Source organism: Falco rusticolus, chromosome 7 (assembly GCF_015220075.1).
Source record: "Falco rusticolus isolate bFalRus1 chromosome 7, bFalRus1.pri, whole genome shotgun sequence".
NCBI classification, from domain to species: Eukaryota; Metazoa; Chordata; class Aves; order Falconiformes; family Falconidae; genus Falco; species Falco rusticolus.
In genome coordinates this window covers 54,578,489-54,600,291 of record NC_051193.1, presented here as the reverse complement: position 1 = coordinate 54,600,291, position 21,803 = coordinate 54,578,489, and the positions used below count along the sequence as shown (strand labels likewise).

Here is a 21,803-nt window from a genome sequence, read left to right as displayed (position 1 = left end):
TTATAGAATACTCAAAATAATGAAAAGCACCAAGTTCTGGTAACAGATTTCTAGTTGGCCTTCAGAAGTCAGCAATAATATGTAAATTGAATTTAAAATGAAGCAACAGGAGGCCTAAAGCTGTTGACCACTACCAGAATTCAAAATTCGTTTACCTCACCTGTAAAGCAAAAACCACTTGGGGCTATCAGAGTTTTCTCCTGCACATCAATAAAAGTGCATATGCTTAATGCTAGGTAAGTATGAAAACAACCCTTGTAAGTACTTAGTTTAAGGAAGTAGAATATTTGGTAATACATGCTGTGCATGTATATTTGTTTTAAGTGAACAGCTGGCACTTCTTAAGTTTTACCTGGAAACACATGCTTTCTAATCACAAAATAAAAAAGGCAATTGTAATCCTAAAAGCAAAACTCAGAGCTATTAAGCTATAGCTTTTAAATTAAAATAGTTCAGGATAGCAATAGGACAGTAAAAGAGTTTTAGCTGTATGTTCAATACTATTGTTGGTATGAATTTGCCATCACTGATCAGGCTAGAACCCTACTAATTTTGCAAAAGCTCTTTGTCAGTTTAACAGAGGTAGTATAAAAAGAGTGTGATTTGATTAACATGGCCTCATCTGGCTGTAAACATTTCAAACAATAGACATAAATATCTATGATAAAAAGTACCATGGAAGAGATTACTCTAGAAATTTTTTATGAACTTGAAAAGAAAAACAGTAGATACATTTTATATATTTACTTATTTGCATGTAGTTTAAATGATACAGAACAAGATTACTGTGTTAGAAATCCACATACAATATAAAAACATTTGTTAGACATAAATTCACCATTCTGCTGACATTTGCAATAACTGTTTATCCAAGCTTAACTTCAGGTATTTATAATATTTTTCATACATGAATCTTTGTATATGTGCAATGTTTCATTAACTACACAATGTGAAACCCTGATTTTTGTAGCTTCTCATTACAATCTGAACATAATAGCTATTTGCATCTTAACACATTGGCTTTTTGAAACACTAGTAATTAAGGCAACTTTAATGTACAGTTTCTCAATAGTGCAAACAAAAATTGTCTTTAATAATTTGATTAAAACATAGAATTCAATATTCCAAAGTTGTTGTGTTTTTTTTTTAAATGCAATTGGAAGATATCGGTGCATTCTGGAGTTCTCTTGTGAAAGAAACATTTAAAAGCTCTAAATGCCGATTGCTTTTGTTGGCTCCTTTTAACTGGTTCTGCTGTCTTTGTCTTCATGACAGTAATTCATCTTCTTTTATGCGATGTTGTGGTAAAATACAGTAGCATTTAAATGAATACCTAGTAACTCAGTGAATCCCAAATGCAGCAAAGGCATACAGTTTTCATAGTGCACTTTCACCTCATTGAAGTAAAAGTTGCTCCTACTAGATGTTTTTCCACTTCAATGTGAAGTAGATTGTTAGGATTTTATTAGTGGTTTTGTTAAACAGCTTGACAGTTCAGTTCTCTTCTGCCAGTATTTCTCAAAAGGCTTTCAGAAACAGTATGTATTTCAGGGGTACTTTGCGGGGTTCTTTCACCACATAAGCATACATAGTTTCCCAATCATGTCAGTGTAGCTGTAATAAATAAGCATTTACATCCTAGAAAGGAGAAACAAAAGTGTCACATTACTTATGGCTGTAACATCAACTGTATGTCTAAGGCAGGGTAATCAATCAGGACCATAATACAAGAATCATTATGTTTAGGCCAAATTTCAGAACAAGCTATCTTCAAGATACTTTCAATGGCATTACTTTATGTACTAGAAAGCCTGCAAGAACAGTGGGACTAGCTTCCCAAGTCATCAATTTAGTCTATTTTTCCTCTGTTCCCTGCATGCACAGGAAACAAAATCATCATCATGAGATCATGTATTTGAAACATGTTTATTAAGAGTGACATTCCTTCAGCCCATCCCTCCAACATTCTTGTACTACACTTTTTGCTCCTGACTTGTTCAGGTGGCCTTGGTCACAATCTATCCTGATATACATTAAGAATTAGCCACATGAACAGAAAGAGAACCCGAATCCTAGAGAAACAAGCTGACACTAGCTGTAACTGCTATGTTGGCACACCAAAAGAAATAGGTAGCCTGTATTGCAAGCTTCCATTGCTCTACGAGTTGGGAGTTTAGAACACTGTTCTACACCCCTACTGACTGAAACTCTGCAAGAAGTTTGTAATATTCTTGTAGAAATAAAAAAAAATAAGTCGCAAGTGCACAGCAATCCCAGAAGAACAAGAAAACTTATTTGATACAAAGTGACAAATTCTGCAGCCATCAAATTAATAGATTCCACAAAGCTCTTTCAGATGCTAGTAAAGCATGCAATCTCCAAGTTCTTTTGAAGTTCGCTTGAATTCTGCACATAACCAAGTATCTGCTTTAAGTCCTCTTACTGTCTACCTTCATCAGGTCCCTCCATGTGGAGAGGTTTCTCACTCAATGTAACTCTTTGTGCCACACCTCAAGAAAGCCCTGTTTACACAGACGAGTGTCATGAGCAGCAACTCATGCACTTACCAGACACCCTCATTGTATTACTGATACCACAACGTACTGAGAAAGGCAAACCGGGATTTGCTTCAGATGGAGACACTTTTCTGCTCTCCACAAACTCGTAACTTTCCAAGCATTAAGCCAGCTATAAGCTTTAGAATTTAACATGTTGTCACTTGCCCCAGTCACCTGATGTGCAAATGCCAACAACATTGCCGGGCTAAGATTCTCCATGCTGCATTATGCTTACAGTAATGGGTACAGCAGATTTTAGAGAAAACATCTATCCTTTTACAGTCTACCTACTCATCTGGGCCCTTTTTTACATCAATTTTAAGGCTTATTACTATTAGCCATTTCACTATTAAGGAGATGCTTTCTCTGTGAAAAAAGGATAAAAAAATTCATTGTTAGCATTCTAAATCACATTACTATTATCATAGGGACTCCAAACTTCTGTGTAAGTTGTGCGATATACTTGAGCATCAGTGGAAAATAAAAGTGTTCCTATCCATCAATAGTTTTGCATAAAAAAAACACAAATGAGAGGAATACTGCAAGTGATACAATTATATTCACTACTAAACACAACTGGAACTGTATTACCTTAGCTATATTACCAGTATATCCTGGAACCAGAGTAAGATGATTCTCCTGTTCCCACAAACCACTTAATTGTCGTTTTAAAATATGAATATTTCTGAAAAAGAATGAGCAACACTTTATAACATACATATACCACACTTCAGGAGACTGACTGAAACATTATTAATACTATATATAGACTTAGTTTACATGTTATTGTCACTATTGGAAAAAATTGATCCAACTTCCTCAATATTTGTATAACCTCTGATATTATGTTCTACATGTATTAAAACTCCAGTAAAAAACCACAAAAACACGAAAACAAAGACATGACAATCCTTAGGTCTGTTTCAAAACACCACCTGTGTATTAACAGAACAACTTCTTTTAAGTACTTTCAAATTATAACTATTTTGTAGATAACGTATGCTCCTAGTGATCAAAGTTAAAACAGACTGAGATGGAATAAGCTACATAAATATATTTAAGTATTTCCCCAACACTATACTCACCCATCCTCTGCCTTTTCTGAATGTGCAGACAGTTCTGACCACCATCTTTTAATGACAGCCTGAAGCCAGTTTAAACCAACTATCACGTATCTGCAACAACATATTTTACACATAATGCTTTTTTTCACCCCACTCCAATATCTACAGGTCAGCTAAAGTGTCAAGACAAATTGGTAAGCAATTTAGAGCAACATGTTTTCTATTCTGTAATTAAAAATCTAGACAAATTGGCAAGTTTAAATACTTGCCTATGTTTTCAATTTCAAAGTGGTTAACTGAAGCTCTTATTGAAAAACTAGAAATTCTTCAGGTATTTTGCCTGAAAACTGCCCTGATTTCATGTAAAGCATACTAAAACCTCAGTGCTATTCTGTTTTACTGTTCAGGATAAATAAATCTGCATAAGCAGTAAAGCCAGTCCCCACCAGTCCTTAACCTTGCAGAAACGAGTTGTTGAGCCACTGATTTGCTAGAGGAGAAAGGTCCAGAGGGAAGCTCCTCTTCAGGTTGGCGTTCCCTCAAATTCAGCATTGGGTGAAGGGGCAGAGGGAACAACAGTCAGAGGACTAAACACCATTAACTTCTAGGGCACTGCATAGCCAGGAAGTAATAACGTTTTGAAAACATCCTAAACTCATACTTACTCTTCGTATTTGCTTTTAAGCAATGATTTCACTAAAGGCAAAAGATCTACGCAGCAGCCAACTGAAATATGTGGTTTTTCTTCCTGTAAACTTAAAAAACAAGATGTTTCAGAAGTGTTTGAACTTCATCAGGGCTATAGCAGATTCTTATCCCTCCACTTTTTTGTTTGTACCTGTTTGTAAGCACAGGAAGGCAGTCTACTACTACTCCAAGATCTTGTATCCTAGAAACATTAAGAATAAAATCAGATAGTAGAGCATAGGTTGAAGTATGTGCTTCCACCATGACTTAAAGAATAAGCGTAACGAAGTTACAACATTTAGGGAACCCCTAAAAATGCTGCAGCATATTTGAATTTGCTACCACTTTAAGAATATAAAAGAGACACTCAGGTTTACCTCACTAAGTAGGCTACCAGTTCACTTATACTTCTCCTTCTCCAAAAGGTTAAAGCTACATTCAGCCTCAGATTCCTGCTGAAAAGAACTTGAGCCATAGTTTCATGGTCCTGAGAAACCTGTGTATTTTTGAAAATATAGAAATTTACCACAAGTAGCCAGCAACAACACAATAAGCTGCTCTAATATAGCAATTTGTTAACGTACAATCCTACCTGTATGCTGACGAGTTTCAGAAATTTAGCTCACAGTAGCCTTAAAACCACAAATTTCCCTTAGAAGGGGGCACAAATAGATTAAGACTACTTTACCCAAGAGCTACAAGAATAAGGTCTGTAGACACCTAAAGACGTATCTAAAAGTTAAATACAGCATTCATGAGAAACCTGTAATTCAACCAACTCTTGAGAATTTTTTACTTAGATGCTTATTAATTTTGACACAATTTAGACCCAAGTAATTACATGTATTATTCTGAACTTTGACAGAAAAGATTAATTTCTGAAAATAGCTTGTTCTTGGAATGAAGTTTAGGTATTTTAATAAAAATAGACCTTGCATTGGTGAACACTGCAGAGCCACCCACATCTCTCAAAACAGTTAAACAGGCATCTGTGGCAAGTGATCTAGTCTTCAGTTTCTCACAGGATGAATCCTCCCCCACTCTTCATTTCTTTACTCTTCTTCCCACAGCATCTTTATTCTAGCTATTCTGCTGCTCCTTCCTTGAAACGATCAAACTCAATGGAGTGCAAGAGTGCCACAGACTTGTACCTCCAGCCCACTGGACTCTCAGGGCTCTGTCTTCACAAGACCAGTACCATAAAAAGACAGCACGGTAAGAATCTTCAATCTTATCTTCCCTGCTATGCCTCACTTAAAACAACTGCAGGCCTCAAAGGGTAACAAACATCTATGGTGACAGAAATGGAAACTTCAACATTAAGGGACTTAAATGGCCTTCACTGTCATAAAACCCATTTCATTTAAATATCTGACCTTTGTCCAGTTTTGGAAGCCCTACAGCCATTCACTGTGTTTCATCAAGCAATCTTAACAAGAAACAGTCTTACACAAACACTTAAGTTCATTTCATACACATGAAGCTGATACTGCTATTGAAAATGGTCCTGTCCTACCTCACCAGCTTACTTTCACACATAAGCACGCATGTGGCTATACATCATGCCAGATCATGAAACTCAACCAGGTCAAAACATTTTCCTTTAGTGTTGGTACAATTTTAACCCAGAGTAGCCTGGCAGATCTGAGCTTCTGTGCTGACAAACATGTGGAAAACTGGCAGAACTACTATTGTTGGCAACTGTATCCCCGGTAAACTGACAGATAGAGATTGTAAATCACAAGACTGGAGCCAATCTGTATGTTAAGAAAATGAATCTCTGAAAACTTTCACAGCTAACTACACAAAGAAACTATCAGGAATACTCCTATTTTAAACTAAAGTTTCTTTAAACTCTACTTACCTCTGAAAAAAATCCACTATATTTGGATGATGGGCCTTCTGTTTGAGATGAGCCAGAGTCACTAGAATTCAACAAGTGCGTACGACTGTCGTTGTGTAGTTTTGCTGGCAGATTCCCTGCACAAGCCAGTTCATTTTCTTTATTTGCCATGTCACAGCCCCTAGATTTAGGGAACTGTTTCTTTCTATAGCAAGGCTTTGGAGTATAACAACGAACTTTTCTTTTACAATATACTACTTTGAAAAGAGAGAGGGGACTGGTCACCGTTTTTCCAACTGTTATTCTGCAATAATAAAGCAGTATTTTAGTGAAAGTTGCTCTAAATCTAAGCAATTCTTCATGTTAGTAAGCGAAAATACATCATTATGAATTCAGCAGTCAACTTGCAGGTTAGCAAAGACACTTTATCCCCAAAATATATCTTCACAACATTTGGGTTATCAGAAGTAAGAGCTACCACCAATATTTTTCTCCTGCTTTTATAAACGCAGACTCATTATTATGGAAGTGGACACAAGAACCAAGTATTGTCAGTAAAGAATTAAGTAATCAAGAGCTATCTTCCATTTGTGTCTGCTTGAGTGTTGTAAAAAGATTTAAACAGCTTCTTCCTCCCTGCCTCCCTCTCACTTCAAACTCAAGCGTCTGCACAGCCCTCGTACCTGTTTGTGTATGAAGCCAGCTGTTTTGGAGATTTCTTACCCTGGGAGAAAGGGAACAGAGAAGAAAACAAGTTTTTTTACTAAAAAGGCTCAAACACTCCCACAGTTTGTCAAAAGGAAGTTCTGCTTTACCACTGCCTAAGCTTAACATGGATTCCCTCCTTTCCACCCACTCTTCCTATTCTGTAGCTAAAGCACAGCTATGTTAACCTTCCTATAATCTTCAGGTATTTTATGGTGACCTATAGATGGACTAGCTCTGTCATCGCTATCCTTGGAGCACCACAGTCAGCTGTAGGCTTGGGGTATCTTTGGCCAGAGGCAGGACTGTGACATCACAGGGAGAGAGTTTTTACTTACTAGCAACTGTGACGAACATAAAAAGGCTACTGGAATCTGATGGCAAAACTGCATTGCTTGTCTCACACATGCATTTAAAAAAAAAATAAATCAAGACCACTGTAGACAACACCAGCTTGATTATCTTGAATTCATTCATATGAAATAGATTAGCACCCTTTTGCACCATTAGGCTGCATAGAAGAGTGATATCCAAAAGGAATCACAAAATTCATTCAAGGTTGTGCCAAACAGATTAGCAAAACCTTTGAAAATTAAGCAGCAGAACCTGAAGATTAATTTCTAAATGATTTTTTATACAGTAGTCTTCAATGTTTTAGAGCTTCATGTAATGAAGATGAGTTGAATTGTGACATACTAGTCTACTTTTTTCATTAGTAAACAGATTAATAATAAAAAAGAACTAAGATGCTAAAGTTAGAAATACATTTTCATACAAACAGGTACTATACCCATATACTGCAGGCATCTGAACTTGAAAATTTATACTACTATTAACATTTACATTGCATACATCAGCAAAACAATGTTATGACTGTTTTTTGTTAACACCAAGTCATAAAATCATGTAGGTTTTAATACGTAAGTTTCAATAAGCAAACAGACATAGAGCATATTGGCATCTTGACTGCTGTTTGAAGTGATCTTACAGGAAGTTTACCTCCATACTCCACCGCCTTCCTCTTCTACCAGTAACACATGTAAGAGGTTATGAGAAAATGTTTCTGACTAGCAAGAATCTAGTGAAAGTACATGTTACTAAATGGGGTAGATCAACCTGCATGATATTAAGATGACAGGTCCTTTTCAATGCAAGTATTTCACCTACCCCACCTCTCAATTGTGCCATGTAGCTCTCTTGGCAAGAGAGAATTTTTTGATGATACAATTTCTCTACTGAAACAGTTCTTGGCTGTACTGCAGCAAAGCAGGCATAAGTAAAACCATCGTTAACTACTGCTCATGTGGATGATATGATACATGTATCTGTGCAGTCACTGCTTATGTCTATAATAATGCAGAGTTTTCATAATATAATTGTGTAATAGCTAAAGTTCTTGCACATCTAAACATGAAATGCCCAATAGGGCACTCCAGTTTTAGACTGCTTAGAACTATGAACTTGTTTGAATGTTTGCTTCAGCTTCATCAAAGAATAAAAAAACCCCCAAAACCCCACAGCTTACCTCCTTCATGATCTTTTTAGTGGAAGAAGAGATTCTTTTTCTAGGGAGATCAATGGGATGACCTTCAATATGCAATACTTTCTGTTTTCTAACATTGTGGGCTTCAGATGCCATAATCTCTCAAATCCCTGTTTTCAAGGGAAATATATTTAATATAAAATAAGAATAACCAAGTATCTTTTCTATAATAGTTAACTTTCTTCAAATGCAGCCAGCAAAACCAGTTAAAAAGAGTTAAACTATACACAAGATCTTCCATCATATAAATAATCCAAGACATCCTTCAGCAGCAAATGTTAGCTGGAGACCCTATCATTAGTAGCATGCTGATGAGCACTTAAAAATTCCTATTTATTTAAAAAAAAAAAACAATAAAACCAAGACACCCCCCTCCACCCCCTCTGCAAGAAACAGAAGCAGAGATCTTGTTTTCAGACCAGCTTAGTACACCTGCACTGAAAGGTGCCATACAGACAAGAATTCAAGTAAAGGTGGCAGCAATTTATGAGACTTTCCACCTCTCACACTAGGAATTTCATCTGCCACCTAGAAAAAAAAATAATTGGTCCCACAACCATTTTCAAGTGAGGAAAAGCAGGAAAATAAAAATAATCCCTGTTTTTCAGGAAGGAGGCAAATTTCATCGAACAGCAAAGGTTAAAAAAATGGAAGTCAAAGACCACCCTTAGATCACTGGCAAATCCACCTCCCACCCATTTTTCTCAGAATATAAATTTGGCTATTCTTCATATTAAAAAAAATATTTATACCAGTTAACCAGCAAGAAAATGCCTGAAGTACTTTGTCTTGAAGTATGCAAAGAATCAAAACCAAGATTGAGACAGTTGTACACATGGTTTTGCATTTTTTCTGAGTGATTCAGAAAATTCATTGCTTGAGACTGGATTCAAGAATTACATCACCATGGTGCACTATTCTTAAGATGTTTCAGCAAGACATCCCACCTTTTAAAAACCAACTATTTGCTTTAATTTTATTCGTTTTCCTCTAAACAGTAAAACTCTGGTCCCAGCATGAGTGTCCTAATCTCTCCCCTCCACTTTCAGTACCAACAGTCCTATCCCTTTTCCTCCATGCAGCAAATTTATCTCACATTAAGAACTTCAGTATTTAAAACACTAAGACACTGAGCACTGAAAAAGCCAGATGGGGAAACAGCTTGTTAGCCACAGAAGATTTTCCAATGCAGTAGCTAAAGGCCATCAAATAAAACAAACAGGTGGCAGGCTCAAAACCAAGGATAAGGTGTACTCTTCACATAATGCATATTACATTCAATATTTTAGGATACAGCGGAAGCAAAAAAAATTCGAGTGCTTCAGTTTTCTTTAGAACAGGATCAGTACTAAAGAATCAGATTGGAGAACTCTCTCTCAGAAAAAGGAAGTTTTACTGATAGAAACCCTTACTCCTAGATGGGAATATAGAGCTCTCAGACCAATGACTTCAGCAAGCACTGCAAATGGCAGCATTATTTACGGCAAGATCTTTTAACAGTTGGTGGCCCATACTTTTCCACATACAAGACTCTTAAAACTGGTTCATTAAGTTAACTTTTCCTGCATACTATGGAATGCTGATAGAATAGTTGTCACCCTACAAGTTCTCCACACTTTCAAGGCTTCCATCCACCAGGCTTATAAGTAGTAAAAAATATTTTTTCCTCTGAAGTTTAGAAGAAACAACTTTGCTGCACACCAGACTGGTTCAAGTCATTGTATGGCCTCAAATGGGCTGTACATTAAAATTTGAACTTGGAGCACAACACAAAAGCAAACAACAGAACTTTTGACAAATAGTCTAACCCAACAACCCTGAAATCCCAACAAATCCAACCTTCTGTTGAGGCTAATGATGAAGGCAGAAAGCTAGGAGGATTTTTTTTTTTTTTTGCATCCCCTGTTTGAGAATGTTCCTGAGGGGGCAGCAGTAATGAAGGACAACCTGCAGCCACCAGAGCTAGACCCCATAGAATCATCCTGTCAAATGCTAAAAAAAAAAAATATCCATAAATTCCGTTTCTGAAGAATCATTTATTGCAACTACTGCCGTGACACACTGACAGCTTACAATTCTTCATGCAGAAGAGCTACCTGTCCTTACTTGCTTGTTTAGTAAGTGATCCCAAAGCATCCTCCTCTTTCATGCTACGTGCTAAGCAAGAATCTGATCTTCAATACCCAAGACAGCAGCACCGTTAAACTAGAAGGCTAGAAAGAAATGTCTTGCCAAGTGAAGTCAGTTAGTGCATCAGAGTCTAAGATAATGTCTCTAAATACCTAACTAGAAAGAGGTTATCCTGGAGGGAAGGAAGTTCCCCCCAAAAAAAGACTGAATGTGTCCAAAACAAAAAGAATTACACACACTAGCAATTTGATGCAAGAACATAATGCCCCTCTAGCCTCACAGCTGAAACAAGAAAAGACAAAACTGCCAATTCTTTCTTTAAAGACTGGGAACAGAAACCCAAAAGGCTAACAGATGATCAGACATAAAGGAACATCTGATGAAATGAAGTAAAATTGAGTGTTCACTGTCCTACAGTTTAGAAAGGTTTCCATAGTTTAACCTGGTTTGTGAGGGTCTCTGAGGATGCAGAAGCAGCAGCGAACATACACACAGTAATGGAATAGCTGCATTGTTAACCACCGTGCAGAACCTCTCCCTTAGAGCTGACAAAGCACCTAAAGAAATCATGTGTGGAAAACACAGTCAGTATTTAAAGATAGCCTCAAGAAAGATCCAGACTGACATCTCTGTTGTGCAAATCAGTAAATAATGTAATCAAGAACAGAATTACTGGACACAAACAATAATATACTGTGAAAGATCCAACCTGGTTCTTGTGAAGGCAAGTCCTGCCCTGCACATTAATGGAATTCTTTGAGACTACGAAGTAGTACAACATGGATAAAGGACAGCTAAATGATAAGATTCTAGCAGAATATTCCAAAAAGTTTCCAGAAGTCCCTCACTTTAACTTCTTGAGGAAATTAAGCAACCAAGCGATAAGAGTGAAAGTTTTTGCATGGAGAAACAGCTAAGTCCTAAACTGTTCAAGTGGTTCCCTCACTGAAGGCAGCCACCACAGGAATCCTGCATAAAAATCTGCATTTGTTTATGCTGTTTGATACATTCATGGATTACCTCACAAAGGGGATGAATAATTAAATGACAAAGACCATTGACAACACAAAGTTAAACCAGACACTGAAGAGGAGGGCTAACTGATGAATTAGAGAAGGACCGTCAAGTAAAATAAACAGAAGCAATGACTATAGGTTAATAAAAAGCAAAGCCTGTGTGTCTGCAGGCATGAGGAAATTCTGGGCTCCCATATAGAATCACAGGCTCCGCATTACTAATTGCCACCCACAACATGATCTGCATATATGACGGTTTACTTTAGATCATTCCGATTGCTCAGCGTTCCATATGGATCAATAAACAGGAAAATAAACAGAACACTGTTGTGGCAGTCTATAGTGACTGTTTCAAATATTGAGCCCAGGTTTAGACTCTTCCCCTCAAAAAACTCAGAAGACTCCTAAGTAAAAAAAGGTCAGACAAGTTAAAAAACCAGAATACCTTCCACACAATCAGTAACTGAACAGATGAGCCCTTTTCAGTTTGAGGAGGCGGCCACTTATACGAGAGAGGGGAAATAAAACAGAGGCCTACAAAATGAACGGCTTGGAGAAGTTACACTGAGATTATTCACTGTCTTGCCTAATATAAGAATGGTCAAAAAGCACTAGCTGAAGGTAGGTTCAAAACTAACGAAAGGGGGTGGCTCTTTGTGCAAATTATAATCAAGCTGAACTTGTCACAGGATGCTGTGACCCAAATGTTTACATGGGTTCCAGTGCAGACTTAATATGTAAATTCATAAAAAAATACATACATTTGAAGTGATTAAGTCCAGAGAAAGCAGAACACAAGCAGAAGAATCTGGTACATCCAAACCCAATACTGCTATAATAAACTTAGTCCACATCAAGAAACCTGCTTCTAAAGGCTTAGTAACACATGATAAAATGCTAGCTGGCCAGTAATTAAAAAGATGAATGCTAGAGGATAAAAACACTTCATAGGGCTCTTTACAACTTTCATTTTATCTGCTATCAGATACCATCATGTAGGGATAGCTAATTAGATACTACCACACACTTATTTTGGAATATATACAGGGGATTTTAAAACTGGCATTAGATACCAATTTGTACAGGATCAAACAGACACCTTTACGTCTTGAATTTTTGACTATCCCCTTGTGAGGGGCACAGCTAGTGGTATTTGTTCAGAACAGTCTGTTATACCATCTCATTAAGTCCAATGCAACTATTTTGCTTTACAAAACTTAAAAAATAAACTAAGGTTAGAATGGAAGTCTCTTCATCTCTACCTTAACCCTTCACCACACAAGCCTAAACTGTTTTACAACTGTAACAAAATAGACTGCAAATCTGAACAGAGATTTCATTCAGATGATAGGCTCACATTCCACCAGTTTCCCCCATCCCATGCATGGCTTCTCACAGAAGATGCCAACCCTTCCTTTCTCCTCCTTTTAGTCTCCTAAATTTTCAGGAAACAAGACCAGAGTAACAGCAGCCCTACATCCTGATAAGCAAGCACATTTGACCCTGCAGTCAATAGACAGTATCCATGCAAAGTTTTCTTGATGGCCTTACTGCTATTTTCTAACTCTGATCTCTCCCTTCAACTCTTCAAGTCATACCAGTATCAAAGCAACGAAAGACAGCACGAAAAGGCTTTCAAGTGCACATCTATCAAAGGCAAGTATCAACAGCTCTGCCACTCCCTCCCATCGTTCTATGTTCTGGGCACAGCCCCCAGAGAGGGACAAACTTTTCTTCGCATGTTATGTAATCTACACATGTATTAACATAACATTAATTTCTTGCAGAACACAGACTGGAGTACTTCGCGTGACAGCAAAGCCAATGTAAAATAGCTCGATACCTTAAGTCATCAGCAATACCCTTTAAAACAAACATTCTTCCTGTCCTACTCTGTGCCCAAATTCTTAACAGCTATTTTTTCCTGTAGCATTCCATGTACCCTAGCAATTGCAGACGTTTCTGTGACTCTCCCCCGCCCCATATTAAATCAAGTGCAAGTTCAAGGATGGCAATATTAAACTCAGATGAAAGGGTTAATTGTTACTCCCCAAGGAGGGGAGTTCATACTGTGAAAGCATTCAAAATAGGTATGCATCAGGGAACCAGTAACAGTCAATTTCTGTAGTCATTATCAGATTTAAAATGATCCTGAGAAACTTCCAAAAATGGTTATTCCAAGTTAACTTCCGCAAGGGTAATCCATCTACAAAAATTAATCAGCACTATCTTGTGATGTAGAAGTGATTCTGTAAGCTTGGCATAATTTCCTTCCATTTTAACTCTGACAAATGTTACAGAATCCATCTGTCTCTCAGTTTTAGATGGCTTCCACATGCTTAGAATATGAAACGGAGTGGGGTTTTTATTAAAAAAAAAACCACTCCTTTTAGTAGTTTATGCCCTGACAGTGTTAAATACTGAATTCTCTTTTAAAAAAAAAAGTGGAGCTCAAGATTCCAAGAAGTATGTTAATGCAAAATTTTTCTGCAACTCTATAGAAAGTTTTTTAATATGCCAGCAGGACACATTTTTGCAAATGTGCTATACCTGTCAGGCCATTTGTTTCAATATAAAGTTTCATGCGTGGACAGAAGTAACAGGAATTTCATTAAGTTTGCAGTAAAGGCAAATATATTTGAGTAACTAGTTATGGTAAGTTAGCTTATTCCTACAGTTTAAGCTCATTTTCCTATTACTCTTACATATGGAATTTGTATATGGCCCACTGGCACAAGCAGTCATAATTAACCTCCAAAAATGACCACAAGTCAGCATTTGGTTAAGTTTATTGAGGATGAAGCCAGGTGTGAGTTACCTCTCCTTGTGGAGCTAGCTTAAGAGTCTAATAACTGAACCTTATTCACATTCTGGAAAAAATATTTTCTAGAAAAAAGTCAAACAAATACCCAGTTTTCTGCATCTGGGGATACCATTTACAGATATGTTAAGCTGCCATAACATAGTATTGTCAGTGTTTCAGACCTTTCTAAAATCATCCTTCACTAATGCAGAGATGCTTTTACCGGTTCATTTTCACTTATGAACACCCTAAGAAGAGTAAGGTTGGAAAAGTGCTGTCAGTGACATTATCTGAGAGTTCTACATAGGAAATCAAGTTCCAATACACCGACACTCCTACATTAATATTTTACACAAGATTTAAGAAACTACTCAAAATGAAATACAGTGTATTTTTCTACTCATTGCTGAACCCCAAAAGCTTCAAAAAAACTGCAACAAGAACTTTAAAGTCAAACCTAGAGAAAGACTTACTGGAAAACTCCTCAATCGCCAAACTTGGTGGAAGCATCAGTACACATCTCATCCCTACTTAGCTGAACACAGTCTGACTACACTTCGCATAGCTTGGGATCACATGACTTATGTTACCCTCGAATACACTTCCATTATTGACTGTGGTCTGTTTATAGTACTTAAAAAGCCTTCTTAATTCATACTTAAGCTCCTTACCCCGAGACCAACATACAACACTGTTACAATAAATTAAAAAAAAAGCTTATTAAAATGATTCCAATAGAAATATATTGAAAAGAAGCGTTTCGAAACTGGGTGAGAGACAGAATACATATACACTAATATAACACCACACACATATCACTATACTCACATTTTTACAAAATATATACATATGAAATACTTTAATGATATAATTCCTAAGATGTTATAATGAAATTCTGAGTTATAAAGTTTAGGAATTCAAGCCAATGGTAACTTGAGTTCAGTAAAATCATAGTACATAAATTTTAATCAAAATTACATGCACTGATAATATGAAACTGACAGCTTTTGACTAGGACAATTTATTTCTAATCAGCAAGGCCAGAGGCACTAACCTGTCTTCTGTTATGCTTTAGTTCTAGTAAACTTGGGTAACTTATCTCCCCCCCCCCCCCCCCCCTTCCCTGACTACCGGAACAAAAAACCAGGGGAGTGGAAAAAGCAGAATACATATTCCAAGAAGAGAAAGAATAAAGCTGCTTTTAAGCAAACTGACTTAACCTTGCCCTATAGCACATCATATTACACAAAAAGAGCAACAAAGGTTTCTAAAACTTCCTCCCAGTCTCTCTCATCAATAGATGTCACTATTCAGAATATCTTTATTTTGTATCTATGTTCAACAACATGCCAAACTACTCCAGCATAACAGCGGACAAAAAAAACTTTGAAGGTTAACAAAGTAATTAATGCAGAATCTGATCTTCAGGCTTCTGAAGATCTGCCTCACACCCCCGTCCTTTTTTTCCCCACTGGAATCTGTCACACCCAGCGAATAAATCCCGTCAGCAGGCCTCACACCCGGCTGGTTATCCTCCTTCTCGGCAGCACCGAAGCCTCCCCTGCCCTCCCTCCACTTACCTGCCAGCGCACACGCTCGCTGCGAGCCGCGGCTGGTACCGCCGCTCCCCCAACAGCGCAACCGCCAGAGCTCGCCCGCTACGGGCCGCCAGCACCGCGGGCAGCCGTGCCGCAGGCCGGCGGGGCTGCCCCGCATTGGCGCGCCCCACGCGCAGGGGCGCCGGCCGGGGGAGGCCTGGCGGGGGCCACCGCGGGAGCGGGGAGGCGGCAGCCCCGCTCCCCCACCGCCCGCCCGCCGAGAGGGGCGCCTCGGAGCCGCACCCGGCCCCGGCGAGCCAAAGCACGGCCCGGGGCGCGCCACGCACCGCGCTCCTCCAGAGCGGGCGGCGAGCGGGGTGGGGGTAGGCCCCGCCGAGGGCTCCCGCGGCCCCGGTTCCTCAGCGGCCGGAGACGAGTCCTGGGCCAGGAAAGCTCCCACCCCGGCCGCTAGGAACCCCGCCCGCCGCCGGCTCGAAGCGCCAGCTCCTCGGCCACGGCCCCGGGAGCCTTCATCCCCGCTCACTCACCCGCTGCTCATGGTACCGGGCAGGGCCACGCCGAGGGGGGAGGAGGAGCCACGGGCACCTACCGCCGGGGCCCAGCGCCCGGAGCCTGCGCCATTCAAACGGCGCCGCGCTGCATGCTGGGCCGCGCCGCGCCACGCCCCACCGGCCGCGCCGCGCGGCGCAGGCACGCGGCGCCCTCTGACGGCCGCGCTGCCACCTCCCGGCGGCCGGGGGCGTGTCCGCCACGGCGGCGGCTGCTTCTCGCCCCGCCCGGCCCGGCCCGGCCCCGCCCGGCCCCGCCCCGCCCCGCCCCGCCCCGCCCCGCCGGCCTCCCGGCTGCCCCGGTGCACCCCGCCCGGCGGGCCCGCGGCCGTCAGCTGCGGGAGCCTCTGCCGGTACGCCGGTGCTGTGCGTGCGGAGCTGCGGGTCAGCGCGGTGTTGCTCGGCGTAAGGAAGCCTTGCTGATGGGCAGTTATCCTCGAGTCTTTGCATTTACCGGGAGCCTCGCAGCCCGCGCGGAGTCGTGTGCGCCGGCTGCTGCTGCTGACACGCGGGTGCGGACATGCGGTGTTCGAACTGCCCGAGAAATCCATGCCAGCGCCGGGCTGCAGCGGAGCCTAAAACCCTTTAGTATTCCTGAGGCTTGGGCGTTACTAACATTCTCTTTTTGATCGGGTGTAACAATCTCAGAACGTACCTACAGTCGGTGAGAAAAGCGGCTTGTTTTAGTGATAAACGGAGGGAAAGGCGAGACCTATTCCATGTCTCGCCTCACCCTGCTGCTCCTTCCCATTGCAAATTCTGACCCAAAGTGTGCTTTTTGTTATGCAACTTCACAGCACCCCTGTAAAACAGAGACTTCATCTGTCCCCGTTATAGGTGTGTAAGTTTTGGCTTGGCTGAAATGTTTGGTTTTGGGGGGCAAGAGGGCAGCCTTTGACAAATCGCAGCCTTTCTCCAGTAAGTTAACTGTACATGGCAATTTAAATTGTAACTTGGTTATTAAAGCATTTCCTCAGTGTCTGAACAATTCCAAGACTAACTGGATTTAATCAGAGGCTCCGTTACTACTTTTTGTGACCTGCTTTCCATTTTACAGTATCATCCGACTTTAAAACAAGGTGGTCCGTAAGATAACAGCTTACGACACAAACCTGCTATACAAAGAAGGCATTTGATAGCATTAAAAACGAGCTGCAAATATATAATCAAGTCCTTAGATCAGGCAATGTTCCATCTCAAAAGCTTCATAACCGTATTGATCTTAAAAGTCATTGGAGTTGTTCTCCTTTTGACCCAAAATGCCCTGATGCTATGGAATTCATTCTGATTTCCAGTCTAAATTTATTCATGTCCTGTTTATTCTTCTAGCACCAACATTACCCTATAGTGTAAACAGGTCTCATCTTCCATCACTTCTGTTTGCCATAAGAGAATCATTTTATTCTCTCATCAATTTCTTTTTGCTAGCCTAACACTCTTAGCCTCTTATTGCAGGACAGCGTTTCTGTTTGTTTAATCTTGCCAATGTCACTTTTAGCTTCATTCTTGCAGCTGTTGCAGTTTCAGTTCAAGCTGTCCTGTGTGCGTAGTGTTTAAGGTATACATGGTTCTCTTACTCATATGAGCACTTCAGCCATGGATATCAAGGTGCATATGGTCAATAAGTGTTTTTTAAAAAATTTTTTTTTGAGCTGCGTGTGGTGACAAAAATTATATCAAAGGAAACAGATGATATGTTATTTTAGAGAATGTGACAAATATCAGATGGTGGACACTTAAAAATGCTTGGGCTTTCCGAAACAGACCTTTCTTGTGAAGTCTGTCAGGAGCACAGAGTTGTCAAATGGTTTTGCCAGCTAAATGTGGCTAAGCTGAACGTCGACACTAGACAGTGGCAGAAATGGCAGAATTGCTTCTTATATGATGTGAGCTGATGTTGAGCTTTTAAAGGGGAGAACAACTGGTTTGTTCAGTCAAGGCTGCCAAACAGAATAATATTTTTTTTACTGGGCCTGGTTATTAAATACCTCTTCTGAAAAGAAGCTGTTCTGTAAGTCCACATAAGGGTCAAATTTTGTAATAGTAATATCATTTCTGTCAAGGGCCCAGTTCTGTTTTCAGTAGCACACAAGCTGTACCCTGGCTACTTAGCAAATACCACGGCCCATCTAGCTGCTGATATTAAGAGGTTAACCATGCTGGGGCTCAGCTGCAGTCATTTCCAGTAGGATCTCCCACTTCTTTTATGTATCTTCCTCTGATTCTGTTTTTGAGATGCATACTGCCAGCTGCTTTACATTGCTATCTGGGCCTTGAAAAAGTCCTCTTAGCTAAGCATACTTATAAATATGCTTTTCTAAATATCTTCCTCAGCCTATTTTCTTTCAACTTGCTTTTTGCTGCTGTCTTCGCTAAATTAAATAAAACCCCAGAGTTTCTTTTATTAACTCCAAGGTACTGCAAATTCTTATTCTTTTTTGAAACTTTCCTTTCCAATTCCACATTCCTTTTCATGGTTTTTTAATTTGTGTAAATTTGACTGGTAAAGGAAAGATCTAATGTTGCTGCTTCTGCACAGTGCTAATAGAGGAGTGCCAGTGTACCACACTTACAGGATACTTTTAACATGTTTAAAGTTTGCATTGAGAAAATGGTCGTTCTCTAACATTGCTTATTTTAATCCTCTTGAGCCAAATTTGCTACACTGGTATGAACAGGGGATTTGAGCAGTAGAGCTACATTAATCTTATTATGGAAGCTGAGGAAAGATGTCATGCTTTTTAAATAATTATTTGCCATAAACTCAAACCTCAAATAATTTTAGCTACCGTTCTAATACAGGAAAGTGTATACTTGAGGAATTTTTAATATGTTAACATTTTTGGCAAGACCTAATTATGTATTTTCAAGGACAAGAATTATGTGTGAGAGATTCCAGTGTATGTAATCTACCTTAAAACAATGTTTTTTACTACTATTACTTTGACACATAGTGTGACATGATAGGAGGGCTTTATGGACAAAAGATGGGCTATTTTCAGTCCTTAGAAACATCATAGTTGTAAACGAACTGAACGGGTTATCATAAATAAAACTGAAGAAGCACTTATATACACTGCACGACTTTCTGTACCTGCCATAAGTGAAGCTGTACGAAACGTGCAGTGAGGAATGAACACAAAGGCATCTAAGACAGCACCAAGAAGTTACGCTTACCTTTTCCCCTCTGTCAAGGGCAGAGTTTTTACAGTACCTTTCATGGTTCCCTTTTAAATGAGTTCTTTGTGCACTGCTTGGCATGTTTGAACAGTCGTATCTTCCAGATGGGTAAAAAAAGTTTAATTAGATAAGATAATTACACTATAATAGGATTTTATAAGATCATGATATGTAATCTGAATCATGTTTTTCTGCAGGAATAAAAAGACATAGATCCAAATATATGCAGATGTAACGTACAGAAATTTAAACATATCTACATATAAAAAATAACCTACTAGCTCCTTCCTCTTATATTTTCAAAATTTGTATTCATATTAAACATATTTGGATTTTTAAAGAATTTCACTGATTGAGTCTGGATATAGAGAAGCTCAGGAATTCTTTGAATTGTTTCCTTCACAGTTATCTTGAACTTCAAATTATGTGTTTGGTGCCATCTTTACAAATGTAACGGTAGTTCCTCCAGCAATTTATGGTGGAAAAGAGAAATTTTGGTAGTGATTTTGTATGCAACACAGAATTCTAATGTATAAAAATTAAAAGCTTGAAAGTGCAGCAAAGCAAATTACTTGTGCAGAAGAAAAGAGACTTGTAAGGATAGGATGGATGAGTTTACTAAAAAAATTTTCTAATTCTACCGTTCGGAACTGATTGAGATGTTATGACTGTGTAGTGTTATATTGATACTGTGACTTTTTTCCTGAAACCTGCAAAAAGAAGTTGCATCAATATTTTCTGCCTTTTTTTTGTGTTTGTGTTTCCTCATTGTGATGCTTCCTCTCTTTTTTCCAGATTGCACTTCTCACAAGCAGCTTACTTCTATTTTTTCTGATATTTCAACTGCAGTAAACTTTTCCCTCCAGCTGTTGTAGTACTATCCCAAATGATGATGTTATTTTACCAGCCTGGATTCTTTTTTTATTCCTCTTCAGGTAGAATTTAAATTCAATTAATTGTACCCACATTTATGGATCTCCTCCTAGATATACCCAGTAGATGTCTGGGATGTGTAGTAGATGGGGTATTTGAGGGGGTGGTAGTTGCTTCAAGGCTATTAACTGTTTTAATCTTTAGCCTGCAGGTTGGAGACAGGATGGCTCAAGCAGCTGGTAATGGGATAAAGCTTTTCACCTCTGAATTGCCAACTCCGGGCCAGATTAGTAGGAACAGAATATTTCCACCATCTGGTGTCTGGTCAGTGACCCATATGAGAGAAATCAGTAGCCATCCCTGCTACTGGTGAACAGCTTTACAATTAAAAATACCCAACAAACCCACTGTGAGAACGATTGCACCACAAACAGCTGCAAATGAACATGAGGGCTGAATACCCCATTAAACACGTAATGGTCAGGCTTCAGCATGCTGAAGGGAGCATAGGAGAATTTGTCAGTGTGGGCTGTCGGGAGGTGTTGTTTCAGTGGGAATATTCAATTTATAGAAAGCTAGTTTTTTTAAAAACAAACAACTGATAATTCTTGGCTGAAAATGACAGCAGAAAGACTTTGTAAGAAAAGTGACTTGATTTTTCTGTGATACAGAAAAGCAGATGTCAACATCCTCCAGAATCCTACCGGTCTTCAAAATGCAAATATCCATCAATAATATTTCTGGTTTGTATATGATGGCAATACTCAAATGTCTCAGCTGAAAAAGATGCTCTATTCAAACGTATAAAGTTTTTGCTTTATTGCAAACTGAGACAGGTTAGCTCAGGCTGACAATGAATAGTAAGTTATGAATCAGTATGCCAAGTTGGAATTTTTTGTACTTAGCATACATAGCACTTCTGAACACTGCATCCATTTCCTGTTTTAGAAATAATGTCAGATGTAATTACAGAATCTCTGAATTGGGCTGGTATCTGAATTTCCATAATCTTCTGAAGAAATTTGCTATCTGAACAAAAAACCCCAGTTAAATAGCCACTTAAGAAAGAAAAAAAAACAAACCAAAACCCAACCCTACTGAATATCCAAAAAAAGTTACGTCAAAACCTATTATTTGTAACTATAATATTTGATTTTAATGTGGAAATCAGAAACCAATACTAACCACTTCAGGGATTTATTCAATGTTCCTGAAGCAAAACTCTGCTTTTAGGGTGATAATTTTAAGAGAAGCTAAACACCTAGGCCTTAATAAAGAGATGTAAGAAAACGTA

The 21,803-nt window shown here is 39.2% G+C and overlaps 1 protein-coding gene across 1 annotated transcript; it reads right to left on the bottom strand.

Moving 5' to 3' along the window:
• Positions 1-724: 724 nt before the first annotated feature.
• Positions 725-16,568, bottom strand: KATNBL1 (katanin regulatory subunit B1 like 1). Its single transcript, XM_037394762.1, has 10 exons — positions 16,436-16,568; positions 8,383-8,510; positions 6,836-6,876; positions 6,174-6,456; positions 4,687-4,805; positions 4,461-4,511; positions 4,288-4,377; positions 3,644-3,733; positions 3,150-3,243; positions 725-1,638 (listed from the first exon to the last, which is right to left on the bottom strand). The coding sequence occupies exons 2-10, from the start codon at positions 8,494-8,496 to the stop codon at positions 1,606-1,608; spliced, it is 915 nt and encodes a 304-aa protein (XP_037250659.1). The 5' UTR covers positions 8,497-8,510; positions 16,436-16,568; the 3' UTR covers positions 725-1,605.
• Between the last annotated feature and the right edge of the window lie 5,235 nt (positions 16,569-21,803).

Bases quoted from the DNA above. Each gene is read 5' to 3' on its own strand.
- KATNBL1 (XM_037394762.1), bottom strand. From the start codon at position 8,496: ATGGCATCTGAAGCCCACAATGTTAGAAAACAGAAAGTATTGCATATT. The intron at 4,806-6,173 runs GTAAGTAGAGTT...AAAAATACACAG, and splicing joins ATAGTGGATTTTTTTCAGAG to GTTTCTCAGGACCATGAAAC. The intron at 3,244-3,643 runs GTGAGTATAGTG...ATTCTTTTTCAG, and splicing joins TCAGAAAAGGCAGAGGATGG to AAATATTCATATTTTAAAAC.